Raw genomic sequence first — 22,216 nt, 5'->3', positions numbered from 1 at the left:
CAGCCATTACCCACTACCTTTGTTAGCCACTAACAGTGCCCATTAACAGCTATCCACCCTCCCAGCCAGATCGTTATCCACTCCTTTCACTGTTCATCTATTCTTCCCTCTCTCTCTCGGCTCTATCCCCACCTATCATTTACACCTTACCCCCTACACCCACCCTATCTTCCGCACATCAACCAACAATTTCCTCACTACCATCAGTTCTAAGCGTTACCAGACCCAAAACATTAACTCCGACTTCTCTTCACAGATGCTGCCAGACCTGCTGAGATTTTCCAGCAATTTCTGTTTCTGTTTCTGATTTACAGCTTCGGCAGTTCTTACAGATTTTACTTCAGGGAGCGTGTCAGTATTTACAGGTGGTCGGGAGGGGGTGAGTGTGTCAGTATTTACAGGGGGGTCCAGGGTGGGGAGTGTGTCAGTATTTACAGGGGTTGGGGAGGGAGTGTGTCAGTATTTACAGGGGTCCGGGGGAGTGTGTCAGTATTTACAGGGCATCCGGGGGGGGGAGTGTGTCAGTATTTACAGGGGTCCGGGGGAGTGTGTCAGTATTTACAGGGCATCCGGGGGGGAGTGTGTCAGTATTTACAGGGGTCCGGGGGAGTGTGTCAGTATTTACAGGGCATCCGGGGGGGGGAGTGTGTCAGTATTTACAAGGGTCCGGGGGGAGTGTGTCAGTATTTACAGGGGTCCGTGGGGAGTGTGTCAGTATTTACAGGGGGTCCGGGGGGAGTGTGTCAGTATTTACAGGGGTCGGGGGGGAGTGTGTCAGTATTTACAGGGGTCCGGAGGGGGAGGCGGGGAGTGTGTCAGTATTTACAGGGGTCCGGAGGGGGGGGGGGAGGGGGAGTGTGTCAGTATTTACAGGGGTCCGGAGGGGGAGTGTGTCAGTATTTACAGGTGGTCGGGGGGGGGGAGTGTGTCAGTATTTACAGGGGTCCAGGGGGTGGGGGGGAGTGAGTCAGTATTTACAGGGGTCCGGGGGGGAGTGAGTGTGTCAGTATTTACAAGGGTCGGGGGGAGTGTGTCAGTATTTACAGGGGGTCCAAGGGGGGGGGAGTGTGTCAGTATTTACAAGGGACCGGGGGGAGTGGGTCAGTTTTTACAGCGGTCTTGGGGTGGGAGTGTGTCAGTATTTACAGGGGGTCTGGGGGGAGTGTGTCAGTATTTACAGGGGTCGGGGGGGGGGGAGTGTGTCAGTATTTACAGTGTGTCCAGGTGGATGAGTGTGTCAGTATTTACAAGGGTCCGGGGTGGGGGGCAAGCGTGTCAGTATTTACAGGTGGTCCGGGGTGGGGAGTGTGTCAGTATTTACAGGGGGGTCCGAGGGGGGGAATTGTGTCAGTATTTACAGTGGGTCCGGGGGGAGTGAGTGTGTCAGTATTTACAAGGGTCCGTGGGGAGTGTGTCAGTATTTACAGGGGGTCCGGGGGGGAGTGTGTCAGTATTTACAGGGGTCCGGGGGAGTGTGTCTGTATTTACAGGGCATCCGGGGGGGGGAGTGTGTCAGTATTTACAGGGGTCCGGGGGAGTGTGTCAGTATTTACAAGGGTCTGGGGGGAGTGTGTCAGTATTTACAGGGGGTCTGGGGGGAGTGAGTGTGTCAGTATTTACAAGGGTCCAGGGGGAGTGTGTCAGTATTTCCAGGGGGTCCGGGGGGAGTGAGTGTGTCAGTATTTACAAGGGTCCGTGGGGAATGTGTCAGTATTTACAGGGGCTCCGGGGGGGGAGTGTGTCAGTATTTACAAGGGTCCGGGGGGGGAGTGTGTCAGTATTTACAAGGGTCCGGGGGGAGTGTGTCAGTATTTACAGGGCATCCGGGGGGGGGGAGTGTGTCAGTATTTACAGGGGTCCGGGGGAGTGTGTCAGTATTTACAAGGGTCTGGGGGGAGTGTGTCAGTATTTACAAGTGTCCGGGGGGGGGAGTGTGTCAGTATTTACAGGGGGTCCGGGGGGGGAGTGTGTCAGTATTTACAGGGATCCTGGGGGAGTGAGTGTGTCAGTATTTACAAGGGTCGGGGGGAGTGTGTCAGTATTTACAAGTGTCCGGGGGGGGAGTGTGTCAGTATTTACAGGGGGTCCGCGGGGGGGGGGGGGGGGGAGTGTGTCAGTATTTCCAGGGATGTTATTATTTATATGATTAATCGTCCGCACATTAGAGATTATTCACCCCCCAACTGTGTAATTTCTCCCCGCGAAGTCCGATGTAACTTGCACATTAACCCAGACCCAGCTCTTTCACTGACTCTCGCAGCTGTTTGTGAAGGGATTGGTGCAGAATGACATTGAAATAGCTCATGAGAAGTTGTTGACTGAGAGATCATTGGTGCACCGGTTCGCAGTGGGAGGGAGAGAAATGTCATGGGCGGAGCATTGGGTAAAATCGAAAGTAGCTGAAGGATTTTATTCCTGCCCCCTGTTTGAGAAGGCTTGGAAAATGTGGTGTGACACTGTTAGTTTGTTCGGGAAGTGAGTGAGGATGGAGGGGGTGACGGATGAACTAACCTGTTGTATCTGTTGCGAGATGTTCCAGGAGCCGGTCATGTTGGATTGCATGCACCATTTCTGCAAGAAATGCATCTTACACTTCTGGAGGGGCTCCCACAACAGCTTCACTTGCCCCCAGTGTCGCCGCCGGTTCAGCTCCAAGAATTTCCGCACCAATTACCTGGTGGCCGGGGTGGTGGAGAGGCTCAGAGGGGCGAGCACCCAGGATGTCCGGCACCGGTTACAGGTGAGCAGCGATTCCCCGCCATCCCCGGCACACGGCTGGTGCAAACTCAAACCCGCGCAGTTTCGGCCCCTCGTCAATTGCAGTCGGCCTGAGAGCTTCCCTCAACTTTATGCCACCTTCACCGCCCGCCATTTCCTCCACCCTCCTTCCCACGACCCTCCCTTCCCCCCCCTTACCTCCCTTCCCCCCCCTTACCTCCCTTCCCCCCCCTTACCTCCCTTCCCCCCCCTTACCTCCCTTCCCCCCCCTTACCTCCCTTCCCCCCCTTACCTCCCTTCCCCCCCCCTTACCTCCCTTCCCCCCCCCTCCTTACCTCCCTTCCCCCCCCTCCTTACCTCCCTTCCCCCCCCTCCTTACCTCCCTTCCCCCCCCTCCTTACCTCCCTTCCCCCCCCTCCTTACCTCCCTTCCCCCCCCTCCTTACCTCCCTTCCCCCCCCTCCTTACCTCCCTTCCCCCCCCTCCTTACCTCCCCCCTCTCCTTCCCTCCCCCCACTACTTCTTCCTCTCTCTCCTTCCCTCCCCCCACTACTTCTTCCTCTCTCTCCTTCCCTCCCCCCACTACTTCTTCCTCTCTCTCCTTCCCTCCCCCCACTACTTCTTCCTCTCTCTCCTTCCCCCACCCCCCCATGTAGCCCCCTGTGGGTTTATCTCATTCCAAGCTTAATACCTGGCAGGTTTCCTCTGAAGACGTCATTCTGCTTCCAATCTTCAGGGCAAAATGTTCTGGACCTTTGTTGCACGCTCTGCCTAAAGTAAATGTTCTTCCTAACATACTTCCTGCACATCTTGCCCCAATACTTCAATCTCTTTCCCCTGGTCCTTGTGATCAGCTCAGGGGAACAGCGTTTCGTTGTGTGCTTTATTTTGTCCTGACATAATCAGCAAGGCTAGTTCAAATCTCCCCTCAAGCTTATGTTAAACAAAAAGCTGCAGATGTTGAAGATCTGAAACAAGCACAGAAGATTAGATTAGATTCCCTACAGTGTGGAAACAGGCCCTTCAGCCCAACAAGTCCACACTGCCCCTTGGAGCATCCCACCCAGACCCATCCCCCTATAACCCACACACCCCTGAACACTACGGGCAATTTAGCATGGCCGATCGACCTAGCCTGCACATCTTTGGACCATGGGAGGAAACCCACGCAGACACGGGGAGAATGTGCAAACTCCACACAAACAGTTACCCACGGCTGGAATCGAACCTGGGTCCCTGGCGCAGTGAGGCTGCAGAGCTAACCACTGAGCCACCGTGCTGCCTGAAGCTGCTGGAGAAATCCGAACGGTCTGGCAGCATTTGTGGAGAGGAAGCAGAGTTAGCATTTCAAGTCCAGCGACCCTCCTTCAGAACTGTTCAAATTTCTTAGCTAGCCCCATTCCTGGGAACAGTCTGCAACTCTCTTGAGGTTCCTCCTGTCTCTAAATAAAAAGTGACCAGAGTCGGGCATCACACTCCAAGTGTGGCCTAACCAGGTTCAGTTTAACAAAAACAAAGTTGCTGGAAAATCTCAACAGGTTTGGCAGCATCAGTGAGGGAGAAGACAGTTAACATTTTGGGTCCGGTGACCCTTTCGCAGGTTCAATTTAACCTCACCCAAGTCAGAGAATTATGGGGTCAAGGCCCACTTTCAAGAATTAAGCATAAGCCTAACTCTCCCAGCTTCAGGACGGAGGGAGTGCTGCACTGCTGGAGGTGCTGATCTTGTTAATTTGATGCTTTAGTTGCCCATTGGGTGGGGTTTAAACCAAACAAAAACAAAGTCTTCTGGCAGTATTTCAGACACAATGCACTGAATGGTATCCGTCTGTGCTGAAACAGTTGTCTTTGGATGTAATCAAGGTCTGTTACAGCTGATGTCCTGTTTCAGTATTTGTGCCTCAACTTGCATTGCTTAAGAGAACAAATTATGGCATTGATCTTGGCTGTTTTTGATCAGTGCAGAGTTGATGGGCTGGAAGGCCTTTTTCTGTGCTTTTAGATGTCTCTGACTGACACTATCCTGCTGTTCAAAAATTGTCCTTTGTGTTTCTTACATTGCAACAGTGACCATAAATAAGTGTTGGCGTTGGTTGAGGAGTTTGAGTCTTTGAGGTTGCAAAAGGCAAGTTCTCCATTAAATTTTCAAGCAAGCTGAGAATTTCTGACTTGATGCTTAACTACTTTTGCAACTTTGACTGGATCACTATGTTTGTTTGAGGAGTGGGTCATTCTCCTGCTCTGGCATTTTGCTCAATGAAAACTCGCTGGGACGATGCCAATTAATTCCCACTTTAGGCAAATAGGCTGTTGTATTATATGCCTGTGATTGAACATTGTAAATTGATCACAGTTCTAGTGGGTGAAACTACAACAAGGGGACATAGCCTCAGAATAACGGGGAGCAGGTTTAGGACTGAGTTGAGGAGGAACTTCTTCCCCAAAAGGGTTGTAAATCTGTGGAATTCCCTGCCCAGCGAAGCATTTGAGGTTACTTTGTCAAATGCTTTTAAGGCAAAGATAGATTTTGTTTTTGAACATTTAAAGGAATTAAGAGTTATGGTGAGTGGGTGGGTAAGTGGCGCTGAGGCCATGAAAAGACCAGCCATGATCTTAATGAATTGTAGAGCAGGCTCGAAGGGGCCAGATGGCCTAGTACTTTTCTTATTCCTTATGGTCTTATGATCCTGAATCAGAATTTCGCAATGTTTAACATTCTGATTCAACATTCAGTTTTGTTTTTAATGGGGTAATTGAGGTGGAACAGTACCCGAAAGCAGGAGGGTACAGATTTAATCATTGTCTCTGACTTTATTGCCAATGATCAAAGGGTGGAATTTTTTTGAAACCTAGCGATCTGAATGCACAGCCTCTAAGGCCGACAGAAACAGCTAACAGCAATATCTAACATAGAATCAACTCTTGAGGACAGAAAACGTCATCAGGGCAGTAGCATTTGTTATATTATCGTTAAAAAGATAGCATGTGAGACCAGCCACCTGCATGATATCATTCTACAATTTCCAAAAATCCTGTTCTGCTTACATATGTAGTAGGATAATTTAGTTGTTAATGATGTACGTGACTTTGAATTAATAAAGGAGTAGCCCAGTTGTTTGCAGAGGAACAAGGTGCGATGGTGCCTTAATGGCTGGTTGGCTGTCCCATAGAAATTCATAATGTTTCAGACTAAAAAGCAGCAACCCTAAGCAGTGTTTATGGCTTGGTGTTATGTCAATTGCTTGTCTTTTTTTTAAAAAAAAGTTATTTGGAGAATTTGTTTTGTTTTCCTCAAGCCCACATGCAGCTTTGTGCAGACTTGGGCCGTCTGATCTTAGCAGAAAGCTGACACTGAATGTTAATTCTGACTGTGGGACTTGTCTTTGATTCTTTCACTGATATCCTGGATGTGAGCTGGGGCTGTTGTTGAGGGCTGTTCAGGCTGTGGAGCTAGACTCACTGGTCTAGGCCCGAAACGTCAGCCTTGCTGCTTGGCCTGCTGTGTTCATCCAGGTATGCACCTTGTTATCTCACTTGTAGATCAGACTGGGTATGGACTGTAGATTTCCTTCCCTCAGGGGCATTAGTGAACCCAGTGGGTTTTTACAATTGATTGTTATGGTCACTCTTGCTGACACCAATTTACAATTTCAGATTTATTGACAGACTTTAAGCTGCCATGGTAGAATTTGAACCCATGTCCCCACAGCTTTAGCCTGTGAATTACCAGTCTGCTATGCCCTGTTAGTTTGGGAGAGAAATCCTCGCTCATTTTACACTGCCCGAGATACTCTTGGGCTTATACCTTTGATTTTGTTTAAGAATGAGCCCCAAGTCATTCAGTTACTGGGATTCTGAGGACCTCTCCCTGCTGGTCACCCTGGAGAAAGAGTTGGAGGTCTTGTCCCTGAAGCAGAGAGGAATTGCCCAGAAATCCTGTTGCTGGTAACTAGCAAACCCCGGTATGTAGCAGTGAGCGTGCATATAGGAGTGGGTGTGAGCAAGTGGGACTAGGTGAGCCTGTGTGCAAGACTAGACCTCAAGTGGAAAGTGTCAAGCTCTGTTTATTGCTGGTGCCTGACAGTGAATGACTTATTTACGATGGTCGTTTGGGCTTGTCTGTGTGAGCACAACCTTGTGGCTGTTTCTAGTAAGAAACCCAACTAGTAAGGTGCAAGATTAAATAGCTGAAGATGGGTGAATAAAGGAAAGTTTCTGAAGAAGGCAGTTCCATCGCTCTCCCCCCCCCCCCCCTCTGTGTGTCACGAGTGAGTGGTAATTCTGCATCGCTACCACCCCCTGTTACTGGAACTTTTCTGAGGCTATTGTCAGGCGTGAATGACGGTACATCCATAGATGACAGTGGTTTAAAGCTAATGCCATCCATCCTCCTCCTGCTTTCAATATTACATGAACCGAACTGGATAGTTTCTTAACTTTGTCTCTCTTGAGCCTGGTCTGCCACTTTTTTTTTTGAAGATCATGACTAGTCTTCAGCAATAATTCTACTCGCCCAGAATGTCCCCTGATTCCCTTTTAATATCAAGCGATCTAACAATCTCTGTCTTAAATATAGCCACTGTCTGAACATATACAGTCTGCTTGGGTAGAGAGTTACAAAGATTTGTAACCCTTTGCGTGTAGAATGTTTAGCTTGTCCCAGTCCTAAATAGCTACCACTTTAACCTGAGACTGTGACCTCTAGATCTAGATTCTCCAGTTAGTGCAAAATGGAATCTAACCTTGCAAAACATCTCTCAGATTCAATGAGATTGCCTCCCACTGACTTTCCAGTGCTGACACTGGCCATGCGCTGCTATCTGGATAGTGTTTAAGCCTCCTCGCAACCTCATTTCATCCTGTCCAGTAGATGTAGAGAGTGCACTTTTTCGCATTGGGCTGTCTAGAGTAGATAGCTCCAGGATAAAGAGTTAAAAGTGTAGAGCTGGATGAAAACAGCAGGCCGCGCAGCATCAGAGGAGCGGGAAAGCTTGACATTTTGGGGTCGAGGACCTTCTCGCCGGCATAGCTTCTCACAGTGTTATTTGAAATTTCACCAATGTGGTTTGAGAATGTTAATTGCTGATAAGAAATAAAGTTGGCTTCAGTGAAAGAGAGTGTGATGCAGTTGTAGAAAGCTGTTTTGTTCACTAATATTCCACAGGAAAGGGGGAGCTGTCGTTGTGACACAGTGAAATGGTTTTCTTACTGTTGCTGAAATACTGACTCAGACATTCAGTTGTGTAAAACTGTTGCAGGAAGTGGTATAAAACCATTCTGACAGACTGACATTGAGATTGGCATTAGAGAAGACAAATTCTGCATGTCTTCATCTCTGACACATGAACTCGTGCAATGATTTTTTGTTTTGAAGAAACGTTTGCAGGATGTGAGTGGATCTTTCCAGCCTGCTCCAGCTAACCCTCCCCTCATTACTTTGTAGTTATCCTTATTTGCATTTAGCAGTGTTATTTCTAGAACATCAAACAATACAGGCCCTTTGGCCCACAACATTGTGCCGAACTTTTACTCTAATCCCAATGCCTATCTAACCTCCACCCTTACCATATACGATCATCCATATGCCTATCTAATAGCCGCTTAAATGCCCCTAGTGAGGCCGACGCCACTATCCTCTCTGGCAATGCATTCCACACCCCGCCACTCTCTGAGTAAAGATCCTACCTCTGACGTTGCACCAATATCTACCTCCACTCACTTTAAAACTATGCCCGCTTGTAATAGCTACCTCCACCCGAGGAAAAAGTCTCTGGCTGTCTACTCTATCGATACCTCTGATCATTTTGTTTCTGATCCAAGTTTCTCACTCTCAAACAAATTCTGCTATGTTATGGTCGCTGTTTCCTAGAGGATATTTTTTCCTCTGAAATCTTCATTAAATATTCCTCATTGCACATTACCAGATGCAAAATTTCCTGATCCCTTGGTACTTGACAGCAGGAATTAGCCAATAGGTGGAAATTCCATGCTTGTCCTACCCAAATTGGACCATTCTGATCCTCAGTGTTTGGATGCTAGAGTCGAAGAGGGTTGTTTTAAAAACCTTGTGATGTTACCTTGCAGAAACAGCTGACCGACCTCCAGAAATGTCACCGGGATCAGAAGGACATGATCGTGAAGATGAAGAAACGAGACGAAGGAAAGGTGGCGGAAATCAAGGTAAAAACGATCTGGGGAAATCTCCGTGATACTTCAAATCCTGGGCTGAGCTAATTGTGACGTGAGGGTTAAAATTGTTCCAGGGTCCGGGAAAGGGAAAAGAAACCAGCTAAGGAGAAAGGGAATAAGATAAATGCTTGAAAAAGTTTAAAAAGCAGCTAGCTGTGGGGCTCAGTGGGCTGCTCCATCAAAGGATGGGCCCGCTGCAGGTGTTTTCAGACTCTTCATTTTTTTTTGCAGAGGGAATCGGCTGAGCTCCAGCAGAAAGTGAGGAGTGACTTTGAGAAGATGCACCAGATCCTGTGGAAGGAGGAGAGCAGCCTGGTGACTGAACTGCAGCGAGACGAGGCCTCCGCTCTGGAGAAGCTGCAGAGACACATTGAGCAGCTGGACGTGGGCCTTGAGGAGCTGGAGCAGCTCATCAGCAGCACCCAGGGCTGTCTGGAGCAGCTGAAGACCACCGTGCTGTTTGAGGTAATGGCTACAGAGGGGACATCTAACGGGGTGTGAGCAGAAGGGTCTGAGTTAGCTTCTGCCAGTACCCCTCCTCCCAAATACGCTTGACAAAAGTTGGATTTTGGCACGGGCAGGAGAAGTTGATCTGGAACAAATGCAGAAGTTGCGGGAAAAGCTCAGCAGGGCTGGTGGCATCTGTGAAGGGGAAAAGAAAAAGATCAGTTAATGTTTCGGGTCCGGTGACCCTTCCTCAGAACAGTTTTGGAGTTGATCTGTTTGCTTTCGAAACACATTGAGCTTCGGGTGCAGTCTCCAGGAGCCTGAGTAAAGCGGAGACTCTCGTACAGATAATAACGCACTGCAGGCTTCCTTCAAACTTGTAACCATTGCAAAAAATAAAAGGGGGCATTGTTAGCTCAGTTGGCCGGACAGCTGGTTTTGCGATGTACAGTGACTCCAACAGCATGGGTTCAATTCTCTCACCAGCTGAAGTTACCCTGTCAACCGCTACCCCCCCCCCCCCCACCTGAGGTGTGGTGAGCCTCGGGTTAAACCTGTTGAGCTGCTTTGTTAGCTGTCTTCGCATATCCAGCTGTTTGTAGGTATGACCCCAGCCGCAGAGGACTGCAACAGACTGGCTGCTGTCGCTGCCTTCGTTTTATATACCACTGACTGTGTCTCACATATCAGCATAGTTCATTGGTGACCTGTGAGGTGAGAAACAGGGCACATTCTCTTTCTTATTGTGCTGTATAAAAGTGCACGGTAATTTTACTTCTGTTGGAAGCGTTGGCTGTTGCATTTCCTGCAGTGCAATGTGGCACAGTAATCTCCCACAAACAACACCTTGATGATGACTGGGCTATTTTTAATCAGTACAATGAAGTTTGTTTGAGGTTTACTCATTAACCAGCTAAATAAATATTAGCCGAGGACATCAGGGAGCTCTCCCTACTTGAGTTGAAAATAGATGATGCGGTAAATAAAATCAGAAAGAACTGCGGATGCCGTAAACCAAAAGCAGAAGTTGCTTGAAAAGCTCAGCAGATCTGGCAGCATTCAGAGCTCCCCTGGGACTGCATTCTCAGTCTCTGGCACAGTTACCTGCTTGAGCCTAGGACTTGGGTAAGTGTGCTACCTGGGGAGCTTTGAGCCACTGAGACATCTTTCAGATGGGTTTTAGTACTTTTAAAATGTGAAACTCACTACCACAGTGAGTGTTGAAGACCAGTGGCATGGCTGTCACTGAGGAAGGAACAGGAAGTGTTGGTAAGGTGGGAGTTGGCGCCTGAGGCATAAATGCCAGTACATACCTATTGGGCTGAATGGCCTGTTGCTGTGCTCTAATACTGGTGAAATGCTTGAATTAGCAACTCCGGTATTATTTTACCCTGAGCCAAGTGGTGTTCCAATGGTGTGGATAGCGAGGTCGATTAAAGAGAGGCGCATCACATTAAAAGGAGGATTCAGCACTGAATATAACCTTCAAACTGCACCTAATTCTGCCTCATTCTGTTTTCTTTCCCCAGACCCGGGGTCTTGCAGGCAGGTACGTAAATACACTTTCATTTCGTTGTATCATGGTGCATTTTCTGTTAACGATGAAGTCTGCTCCGAGCTCCTGATTAGGTTGGTCAATTTGTTCAAACCTCTGCTGCTGTATCCCAATGCTTACCAAATCCAGTTCACCCATCACCTCAGCCCCTGCGCTCACTGTCCTGCACCCCTTCTGCACTGACCCCTTGTGCGTTCCCCAGATTCCATCACTGGCGGCTGTGTCTCCGGTATAAGGGGGTGGAATTCTGTCACTAAACCTTTCAGCTTTTGACTTGCTGCTGTAAGGTGGTTTTCTAAAGCTGGCCCCTGTAACCGAGCTCTTGGTCATCTCTCTAATATCTCAGGCGACGAGGTGTCAATTTTAACTGAATAACATTCCTGTGAAAGACCTTTTTGGACATTTTTACTGCCCGCAAGGCGCTACCTAGAATGCAAAAGTCCGTTGTTGTGTTGTGACTTGTATCAAACAAGTGACACACTCTCTTTTTTTAATTGTTTGCCCCTTTTTATTTTAAAAGATAATCATTCTTCTGTGCCTGGCTGTTTCTCAGGGGGTGGATATTTTAAGAAAACGTTCTTCTGTCTCCTGAATTGCTGTTGCCTCTTACTCCACTGTGCGTGCTCTCAAGCACTGCCCCCCCCCCCCACCATTGTAAGGTTACTGCCCTCACTGAACTTTCTCGCCCCACAGTGTGCAGATTGAGAATGAGCCTGATATCAGTGGTCATCTTCGTGCTGCCCGTTACACTGGGCCCCTTCAGTACATCGTCTGGAAGAAGATGTATAAGTCGCTGGAACCAGGTAACGGTGGGATTTCTAGCCTTGGGCTGTGTACCTCCTGTGCTTCACGTTGAGGGTTTTTTAACGCTTCTCTTTTTTAATTAATGACTATCCTCCCGGTCAGTAATGTTCTCGCCCCAACCCCCTCCAAAACCTGAACCAACACCTACTCCAGGAGCAGAAGGTGAAGGTTTTCACACTGTTCCACCCCAAACTTCAAACACTGCCAGGACAGGGACAGCACGGGGTTAGATACAGAGTGCAATTCTTTCTACTGTTGGCACAGTGGTATTGTCTCTGCCCCGGACCAGGTGGCCCAGGTTCAAGCCCCATCTGCTCCAGAGGTGTGGAATCACGTCTCTGAACTGGTTGCTTAGAAAATGGATTAAATCTTTCTTTAAAGAAAACTGAAGCTAACCTAAATTTGAAGCTTCCTTGACACTGTCCCATTCAAACACTCCCAGAGCAGGTATAGCATGAGACCGGGTACAGCTACCTCTATACTGTCCCCAAGAAACACTCCATCATTAGCTCTGCAGCCTCACAGTGCCAGGGACCCAGGTTCGATTCCACCCTTGGGCAACTGTCTGTGTAGAGTTTGCACATTCTCCCCGTGTCTGCGTGGGTTTCCTCTGGGTGCTCCGGTTTCCTCCCACAGTCCAAAGATGTGCAGGCTAGGTGGATTGGCCATGCTAAATTGCCCGTAGTGTTCAGGGATGTGCAGGCCAGGTAGGTTAGCCACAGGAAATGCGGTGTTTAAAGGATAAGGTAGTGGGGTGGGTCTGGGTTAGATGCTGTTCAGAGGTTGATGTAGATTCAATGGGTCGAATGGCCTGCTTCCACACCATAAGGATTCTATGTTTGTAGGTCCGGTACAGAGTTAGATAAAGCTTCCTCTGCGCTTTTAAACTAAAAGTAAACCTTACTGTACAGTGTCCTCATCAATCACTCGCAGAACGGGGACAGCATGGGGTCAGAAACAAGAGTAAAACTCTCTCTTCACTTTTTTAGACTGAAAGGAACACTCCCTCTGCTTTAAACTGAAAGTAAATCTTCCTCAATTCCATCCTCAGCCCCATCAACCACTGCCAGGATTAGTGCAGCATGGGATTACAGACAGAGTAATGTTTCCTCTACACTGTCCTCATCAAACATTTGCCAGCATAGGGACGTCACCGGGTTAGATACTGTCAAGCTGTCTTTCTACTCTTTGAAACGGAAAGCAAAGCACTTTTGAACTGCTCCTATCAAACATTTTTCCAGGACAGGGACAGTGCAGTGTTAGATACAGTAATGCTCTCTCTACGTTTTTAACCTGAAACTAAAGCTGTCTTACTAACATCCTGATCGTACACTCCCAGGACCAGTACAGCATAGGGCTACAGATGGAGTAAAGCTCACTCTACTCGTTTTAAAAATGAAACTAAAGCTCTGTCCACACTGTCCCCAACAAATATTGCCAGGTCATGGACTGCATGGGGTTAGCTACAGAGTAAAGCCGCCTCTTCGCTGGTTAAGCTCTAACCCAGAAATTAATGACTAGATCCCAGAGGTGAAAGGTCAACCTGTAAACCTTGCATATTTCATACACACCCATTGCTGATAGCTCAGGAGATGGGCTGAAAGGCAGCATGAGACCTGTGTTAGCGTAACTCTGCAGGCAGCTTCACAGACAGCACCTCCCTGTGACCACCCTGCTGCTACTCTAGTCTGACGCAGTTAATACCTCATGAATTACTGCTGTGTGTTTGTTACTGCTGTGTGTTTGTTTCTGCTGATGTTTGGAGCAGATCCGTACTCCAGGATTAATTGTGGATTTGTTGCCAGGTAAGTTGTTACATGTTGAATGAAATTGGCGTTTTGTTTTGATAGGGTAATGGAGAGAGCTAATGAGGGTAATGATGTGCTTTCCATGGACTTTAGATAGACTACTTTTTTAGTGCAACAATACCAAACTTCACAGTCAAATAAAAACCCCAGGCACAGTAGCAGCATGGATCCAAAAATAGCTCTGTGATTGGAAACTGAGGGCACTGTGAATAATTGTCTTTTAGACAGGAAAATGTTTGTAGAGGAGGTTCGTATGAAGACACATGTTTTCTTTGACCTGTATGATTGACCTAGACTTTGCACAATAAGGCAACATTTTTATTCACAATTGTATTCATAATTTGTTTACTGCTTTCTTGTTTGTTTTCTGCCAAAATGAATGACTTCACAAAGTGCTGGTTTAGTTTGAAATCTGTAGTTGGTCAAGAAGGGCTATAGCATATTTCCCTTCATTGCTCACTCCTTCTGAGTATAGGAGTTGGAATGTTATGTGAAGATGGTACAGAACATTGGTGAGGCCTCTTCTAGAATACTGTGTCCATTCTGGTCGTCGTGTTATGGGAAGGATGTTATGAGGCTAGAGAGGGTTCAGAAGAGATTTACCAGGATGTTGCCAAGAAAGGAAGGTTTGAATTATGGGGAGAGCCTGGAGTGTAGGAGGTTGAGGGGAGGGTCACCCTAATGGAGGATTATAAAGTTGTGAGAGGCCTCTGTAAGGTGAATGGCAGATGTCTTTTCCCTAGAGTGGGAGACTTCAAGACTACAGGGTATATTTAAAGGTGAGAGGAGAGAGAACTTACAAAGACAATGAAGGGCAACTTTTTTTTCAAAGGAGTGTGGTTCATGTGTGAAGTGAACTTCCAGAGGAAGTGTTGGATGTGGGTGCAGTTACAACATTTAAAAGACATTTGGATAAGTACATGAATAAGAATTGTTTGGAGGGATATGGACCAAGCACAGGCAGGTGGGACTAGTTTAGTTTCAGACTATGGTCAATGTGAACTGGTTGGAACAAAGGGTCAATTTCATTTCTACAAACCTCTGACTTGGGAATGCTGTGAACTGAGTGGAGGATGGTGCTAAGTTTCAGGAGAACTAAGCCAGGCTGGTGGAATGAAAATTAACCCATTGATCTGTGAAGTGACTGACTTCAGTAGGAAGAAGATGGAGAAAACAATAAACAAATTATGAATAGAATTGTAGAGGAGTTGCTCCTCTAGAAGTCAGGAATGGGTTCTCTTGCACTTTGAGAATTCTGATTTAAGACCTTATGTGCTCTTTTACACTTCAGTTCATCAAACTCTATGACCTGTATCCTAACTCTGACCAACATCCGTTCAACGAGGAGGCAGTGGCCTAGTGGTATTATCAATGGGCTATTAATCCAGAGACTCAGACATCATTCTGGGGACCCAGGTTCGAATCCTGCTGTGACAGATGGTGGAATTTGAATTCAATAAATATCTGGAGTCCATTGTGAGCTGATTTGTCTGGTTCACTAATGTCCTTTAGGGAAGGAAACTGCCATCCTTACCTGGTCTGGCCTGCATGTGACTCCAGACCCACAGCAATGTGGTTGACTCTTAACAGCCCGATGGGCAATAAATGCTGCCTGGCCAGTGATGCCCTCATCCTGTGAATGAATAAAGGTTTTTTTTAAAATTGAAAACCCAGCTCACCTGTGCTCCCTAACTTACATTAATTTCCACTCACCTCAGTTTTCAAATTCTCATCCCTTCTATTCAAATGCTTGTGTGGCATTGCCTGTCACTTATCTCAGTGATTTCCTCCAGTCCTGCAACCCTTAAAAGATCTGTGATCCCATCTAATCCTGACCTCTGGTATGTCGTCTGTTAATCAGTCCATCATCGGTGGTCATCCCTTTCAGCTTTCTGGGAGAGCTCTGGGGTTCTTGCCAGTCAGTCTGAGAATGGGGATGAGACTTGCTTAACACGAGGCGTTGTCAGGCCATGAGTCAGTGTAAAGTTGAGAGTGAAACTGACAGCACATTAGAATCGTATAGTTCCCTTCCTGAGATGAGCAGTTTCTCTGCGAGGTCCTGACTTTTTGACATGAGAAAGCTTTTTCTAACTTAAAATAAACTCCAAGAATTCCCTCTGCCTTGGCATCTTTTCTATATTGCACCCTCTTTATGATACTGAAGAGGCTCTAATAACGTTAAATATTAGTCAACTACACTGTAGGATGTGAGTTTCTAATAACAGATCAATTTTAACAATTCTGTTTAGTAGTTTACAAATCTTTTAGCTCAATGTCGTATTATTTTGTTATCACTGCTGTAGAGAACCTTCCTTTTATTTAGGTTAAAGGTGATTTTTTTTTAAAAAATGGGCAGATTAAGTTGGATTCTGTTTCTTTTAATGTTTTATTGAATAAGTGAATGAATATTTGTTGGGCGATCTGAAAGAGGCCATTATTTTCTTTCTGTCAGCTCCAACCCGACTGACCTTTGACCCAAACACCGCTCACCCTAACCTGCTTGTGTCAGACGATCTGACTCGTGTGTCCGAGGTCAATGAGCAGCAGCCTGTGGCCAATAATCCCGAGCGATTCGATAAGTGCGTCAATGTCCTGAGCTCCCAGAGCTTCTCCAGTGGGAGGCACTACTGGGAGGTGGGAGTGGCCGGGAAGACCAAGTGGGACCTGGGTATTGCCAAGGAGACGGTGGACCGTAAGGTGGTGGTCAGAGTTGCACCTTCCAATGGCTACTGGACCCTTCGCCTGAGGGATGGTGAGCAGTACTGGGCTGGCACGTTGCCATGGAAACAGCTGCCCATTCAGAAGAAGCTGAAGAGGATCGGGGTGTTCCTGGATTTTGATGGCGGTCGCCTTTCGTTCTATGATGCTGAGGACATGTCTCACCTCCTGACCTTCCGCCAGACCTTCTCTGAGAGGGTCTTTGCCTTCTTCAGCACCTGCTTCAGTGACAACGGGCTGAACTCTGCGCCTCTCCAACTCTGCAATGGTAACCCTTAGAAAGGGGCTAGGTTATTGGGAGAAGGGTGGGGGTGTGGGGGTGGGGTGCGTGGTGGTGCTGGCCTGCGCTGGGAAGGCTAGAATGCAGTGGTTGCTTTCTGCGACATGAACTGTCAAGCTGTGATCTTGCATGTGCTGGCTTTGGGATCCACAACCTAACCCCTCCCCGGCCCACTTCAGTTGCTGAGATGATAGAGAGGGTGCGACGGAGAGTTCAACATTCTGCCATTCTCTTAATTCCCCTGTCCTCTCTTGCTCTCCCTCCTTCCCCTCGCCCTCTGTCTTTGTTTCCTCTGTCTCTCCCTGGATCCTGCATTAACTTGAAGTGGGGGTAGGGTGGCGTAGTTGATCCTTTTGCTAGTTGCAAAGTTGACCCCTGCTCCTGCTTAATGTTCCAAGGGAGAGATTCCCCCAAATTCACCTTCCTGCCATCTGGTGGTGACCTACAGAACTGCAGCTACCAAAATCTGCTTTGGCATTAATCAATATAACCTATTAAATTCAGCGGATTAAATTGGAAATTTCTGTGGTTTGGACAGTTGAGTTTACCTTTTTTTCTGGATTTAACTTTCTGTAATTCTTTTTAACCTGTTGGCAGCAAGAGGAAGATTTGTCAGTCCCCGCTCTTGTGGTTGTCTTTCAGTTTCTCTTTTTCTTGGTTTTTGCAGTCCTCCCTTACTCCACCCCCCTGTCTCTGCCTCATGCTCCCCTTGTATGTACTTGTCTATCTTTACCAAATTATGTTTTAGTTTGTGGTACTTATATCCTCCTGTCCTCCCAAATACAGACCAGTTAGACCGCAATGGTAATTTCTTTAATTTTTTTTCACCTATAAATGAATGGATTATAAATAATCTTTTGCAGCTGATTCTGTTCTACTTTGAATAGAGTAGTCAAGCTCCTCCAAAGTTTTATTCAAGCAAACAATCAACTTATTATTTAGATAGCAATGTGTAGTTTTGGAGAGTTGCTTAAATCGAGGTACACAGAGCAGAACATCTGTCATTTCCAGATTTTTGTGGATAGGATATGGCCTCAGAAAGGCACATGATGTGTCAAACGTGGTGAGCGGGCCAGGGAAAAGGATGAACAACATTTGTTAATGCTTCGTTGTGAACTGTATTTTGAATATTCTGCTCATTTTATGATTTCTGTTTTTGCCTGTATTCATCATTTAAAAATTAAAAGCTGCATCATGAAGACTGAGATGCATTGGGGCTGATTTTAGTTTTAAACAATTTTTCACTTAAGTTCAGAGCCAGCATGGACTTGATGGGTAGAATGACCACCTCCTGTGCTGTCCTTGACTCTGAAAGATTTGGTCGAACAGGGATGGTAAATGCTGAACTATCAGACGCCCTCCTAACACAGAAAAGAAAGGATTGTTGAGTTATGCTGTGAGGTTGTTCAACCTCAATGGCTGTGTCCAATAGGCTAGAGAGTGTTTAAGCAAAAACTGAGGTGTTCTTCTGTTTTTGGTATCCCCAGTGTACAGGAAACCACATTCCAGCGAAGACTGCAAACTACATGGAAAGATATACAAGTACATGGCTGTTTCACCTGGAAAAAGTATTTGGGGCCTTGTCGAATGAGGGGTAGGAGGTCACAGGGCAGCTGTTACATCTCCCAGGCTTACACTGTCAAGAGGCTGTGGGGAATGAGGCTATTCAGCTTCATTATGTCTGCACTCCCTCTCCAAATGAGCAGAAAGACTCGAAGCCAATCTCCTACCTTCTCCCCCCTTCCCCTTGCACGTTGCTTTCATTTAAAAAGTTGCCTAATGCCCTTTTCAATCCTTCATTGAATCTGACTCCAGTTATTCCCCATTGTTATTTCCAGATGTTGCATCATCGACCCAAATCACTCACTGAGTGATAATCTTTTTCTCTCAGCACATTTTTCAAACCATTGATTTGGGACAAATGCTGGCAAATGGAACTAGATTAATCCAGAGTATCTCTTTGGCATGGACAGATTGGACCAAAGGCTCTGTTTCTGTGCTCTACGTCTGTCTTCAAACGAACAAGAATAGAGGGTGCAGATTTAGAGTAGGTATGGTTTCTTCCTATCCACTTTATGTAGACCCCTGTCAAAGTTCTATCAGATCCCCTTTTGGCTTTCTCCCCAAAGAGAACACTCTCTGATCTGAGTAACTGAAGTTTCTCATCCCTGGAGTCACTCTTGGAAATCTTCTCTGCACACTCTGCAGTGCATTTATATCCACTTAGTGTGGCTTGCATAGCTGTACACAATATTCTAGCTGAGCTTTTACCAAGTGCTGTACTGATTTAGCACAACCTTCCTGCTCTTGTACTCAGTGTCCCTAATAAAGCTGAGAATACTGGATGCTTTATCAAAGGCTCTCGCTTACCTGCCTACCACCTTGTGCACATACACACCCAGCTCACTCTGCTCCTGCACCCGCTTCAGAATTGAAACTCTTGCACTCTCTGTGCAAAAGGCATCACTGATCCCACCATTGATTCCAACTGAAGTAGACCCAATCCACTCATAACGTTTAGCTGTGAGATTGTGCGGAATTAGTGCTGTGCGCTAAGTCGCACTGTTTGTCTGTTTGCCTTTGAAAGGATTGAATTGAGAGTATGGAAGCTGTCTCACAAGGTGGCACTGTTGTCACATTGCTGGGTTGCTCTGGCATGTGGCTGTGATCCCAAAAGGAACCTGGAGTTACAAGTATTTGAAAAGTCAAGTTAAACCTGGACCATGCTATGAGTACTTCTGTTCATTTATACGAAACATGAGATAAAGACCCTGGAGAGAGCGCATAGATTTGAGATCAGAACTGAGAGTTCATAACTGTCCAGGAAAACTTGAAGACATGGTCTGATGTAGGTTTTTTAAAGGTTTTATGGAAGAATTTGATAGGGTAGGTATAGCTGAACTAAGAACATTGACATAATGACCAAAATATTTAGCAAATATTCAGGATAAATATCTCTGCAGAGAGTAGTGAGAAATTGAAACTGGGAAGCACTAGGTCTATTTCAGGTGAATAATGTATATAAGTCAGATACCTGACCGAGACGACCTGAAGGATGCGCTCCTAGGTGGAGATGAAGTAGAGCGGCAGGAGGCCGATGTGCAGCATTAAAAATAGTGTGAGTTAAATGGTCTGTTTCAATAATGTGGATGTATGCCATTGTTTTCAGTTCAGGATGTGTTAAGATGTCACTAGGCCTAGGCTGAGGACACCAGGTTCGAATCCCACTGCTGCGGGTTGTGAAATTTAAATAAAATTACTGTGGGAAGCTACAATTGGGACTGTGACCACAGGTTTTGCTTTGAAGGTGTAGACTCAGTAGGCCTCAGGGTATCTTGTGTAGTGTACGACTATTGCTGAGATCAATTATTGTAAAAATCTGTGCCGTTCCCTGCCTTTTAGGGAAGGAAATCTACAGTCCTTACCTGGTCTGGCCTACGTGTGACTCCAGGCCCACAACAATGTGGTTCACTCTTAGCTGCCCCCTGAAATTGCCACGCAAGTCAATCTGTTCAACGTTAGTTGGGGGTAGGTAGCAGATTCTGTCCTTCTCAAGAATTCCCACATTTATGATTTTTTTTCCTCTCTAAAATACCCAAATATTTTTTAAAATGCTCAACGGGTGAGACAGCATCTACAGGAAGAGAAGTAACTGAGGGTCGAGAGCAAAAGTTAAAGGACTGACTTAAATGGAAAGCAGGTGAGGAATTAAATGATGAAAAGAACAAATAATGTAAAGCGGGAGGGTGTGGTAATTAAAATTCTGGAACAGATGAGCCGTTGAGACTGTGAATGATCATCTCCAGTCTCCTACTCTGCTGCTCAGACATTGTCACTCTGTTACAACCTCCATCCCGCATGACCCCCCTAGAGTCATACAGCATGGAAACAGACCTTTCCATCCAACCAATCCATGGTGATCGTAATGCCAAGCTAAATTAGTGCCCCCTGCCTGCACTTTGCCAACATCCCTCCAAACATTTCTTATTTATGTACTTATTTCAATGTCTTTTAAACATTGTAACTGTGCCCACATCCTCCCCTTCCTCTGGAAGTATGGTCCACACACAAACCACTCTCTCTTTGTAAAAATATTGCGCCCCCCCCCACCCACCATTCTGACCACTATAGTTTCTGGAATGTAACCTTGCCCAGCTCCACTCCAACCCCTCTCATCTTTTGAAACCTCCCTCCCTGCCTTTATTACCTCCAGACCTAACTCATCCAATCTTCCTCAAAGTCAGATTTTTCACAGCAAGGAAGAAAGTCATTTGGCCCATCGTGTCTGCGCTGGTCATCAAGCCTCTATCGAGTCCCATTTTCCACTATAACAAAGTGTGGAGCTGGATGAACACAGCAGGCCAAGCAGCATCTTAGGAGCACAAAAGCTGATGTTTCAGGCCTTTTCCAGTAATTGGCCGGTACCCTTCATGCTGCAATGTTTTCAAGCGCTTTTTTCTGAATCCTCTTTAAATGTTGTGATGGTTCTTGCCTCTACCTCTCTCTCTCAGACAAAGTTTCAGGTACTCATCACCTTTTGAATGAAAATAATTTGCCTCATACTCCTAAACTTTCTGCCCCTTACCTTAAAATTTGGTTTTGACCCCTTGGGGAAACATTTCATCCTTTTTATGCTCCCCGTAAACTTTATACATTTCAATCAGGTCTCCCCTCAGCCTCCCTGTTCTAACTTTAGCCTGCCTAGTTCCTCTCCATTGCTGAATTACTCCAGGCCAGGCAACATTCTGATGACTCTTCTCTGCACCCCCTCTATATAGACTATACCAACTGTATTACCCTCACCCACACACAAATTCACCATCTTGGAAAATCTCAGTCAAATTTGTCAGATGTGATAACCCCCTAACAAATCCGCACAGACGATCCTTGCTTTTGTGCTTGCTACTCAAATGCAGATTAATTCTGTCGCTCAGAATGTTTTCTGATTAGCGTCTCTATTGTTGATTTTTAGGTTCACTGGCCTGCAGTTTCCTGGTTTATCCCCGCCACCCTTCTTGAGGAATAGTGCCACATTAGGAATCCTCCAGTCCTTTATCAAACCGCGTTTTGGCAGAGAGGATTTGAAAATTATTGTCGGACCCCTGCAATCTTTAGCCCCTCCACCCCCACCCATCTCCAGCTCACCCTGGCATAGATCTCATCTGGGGCTGGGATTTATCTACGTTCAAGTCTGCTGTAATCACTAATAGCGACACCCTCTCAAAGTTAGTATGTTCAAATATATCGCAGTCACTGTGTCTGATTTCTAGACCTACATCACCCTTCTTTACAGTGTTTACTCATGTAAAGTGTTCATTTATAATGTCACCTACATCTAGCTCCTCACAAAGGTTGCCTTTTTGGTCGCTAATGGATGCTACAGTTTCCCTGATTATCCTGTTGTCCTTTTAATACACTCAAAAAACACCTTCAGGTTTTTTCTTTTTTAATCTGTACCCTCTTTCTGACCCTGTTTGAGGGGCTGCAGTACTGCCAACAATGTGATTGTCCCCTCCATTTTGTATTTAATGTGTCTCATATGACCTGATTTAAGGAACTTCCCAAGATATCATCTATCGTGGTGATGAACTAGCGCTTTTACACCCCACCTTCCTTACATCACGCCTGAAGACTCTATACCCCAAAATACTGAGCCACCAGACCTGTCCCGTCTCATGTCTCTGTGCAAGCAATGATA

At 46.4% G+C, this 22,216-nt stretch overlaps 1 protein-coding gene across 4 annotated transcripts; it reads left to right on the top strand.

Moving 5' to 3' along the window:
- The first annotated feature begins 2,356 nt into the window (after positions 1 to 2,356).
- LOC125458419 (zinc-binding protein A33-like) lies at positions 2,357 to 21,614 on the top strand. Of its 4 annotated transcripts, none has more exons than XM_059650566.1 (7): positions 2,357 to 2,740; positions 8,802 to 8,897; positions 9,138 to 9,371; positions 10,883 to 10,902; positions 11,602 to 11,711; positions 15,973 to 16,506; positions 18,006 to 18,342. In XM_059650566.1, exons 1-7 carry the CDS (start codon positions 2,486 to 2,488, stop codon positions 18,107 to 18,109), a joined length of 1,353 nt encoding a protein of 450 aa, XP_059506549.1. In that variant the 5' UTR covers positions 2,357 to 2,485; the 3' UTR covers positions 18,110 to 18,342. The 4 variants fall into 4 exon arrangements, with proteins under 4 accessions (XP_059506549.1, XP_059506550.1, XP_059506551.1 ...); XM_059650567.1 differs by lacking the exon at positions 18,006 to 18,342 and adding an exon at positions 21,491 to 21,614 and having other exon boundaries at positions 2,358 to 2,740; XM_059650568.1 differs by lacking the exon at positions 18,006 to 18,342 and adding an exon at positions 18,357 to 18,403 and having other exon boundaries at positions 2,358 to 2,740.
- Positions 21,615 to 22,216: the final 602 nt, after the last annotated feature.

The sequence above is a fragment of the Stegostoma tigrinum genome, chromosome 13 (assembly GCF_030684315.1).
Source record: "Stegostoma tigrinum isolate sSteTig4 chromosome 13, sSteTig4.hap1, whole genome shotgun sequence".
In the NCBI taxonomy this organism is placed as follows: domain Eukaryota; kingdom Metazoa; phylum Chordata; class Chondrichthyes; order Orectolobiformes; family Stegostomatidae; genus Stegostoma; species Stegostoma tigrinum.
This window is presented reverse-complemented; position numbering and strand designations above follow the sequence as displayed.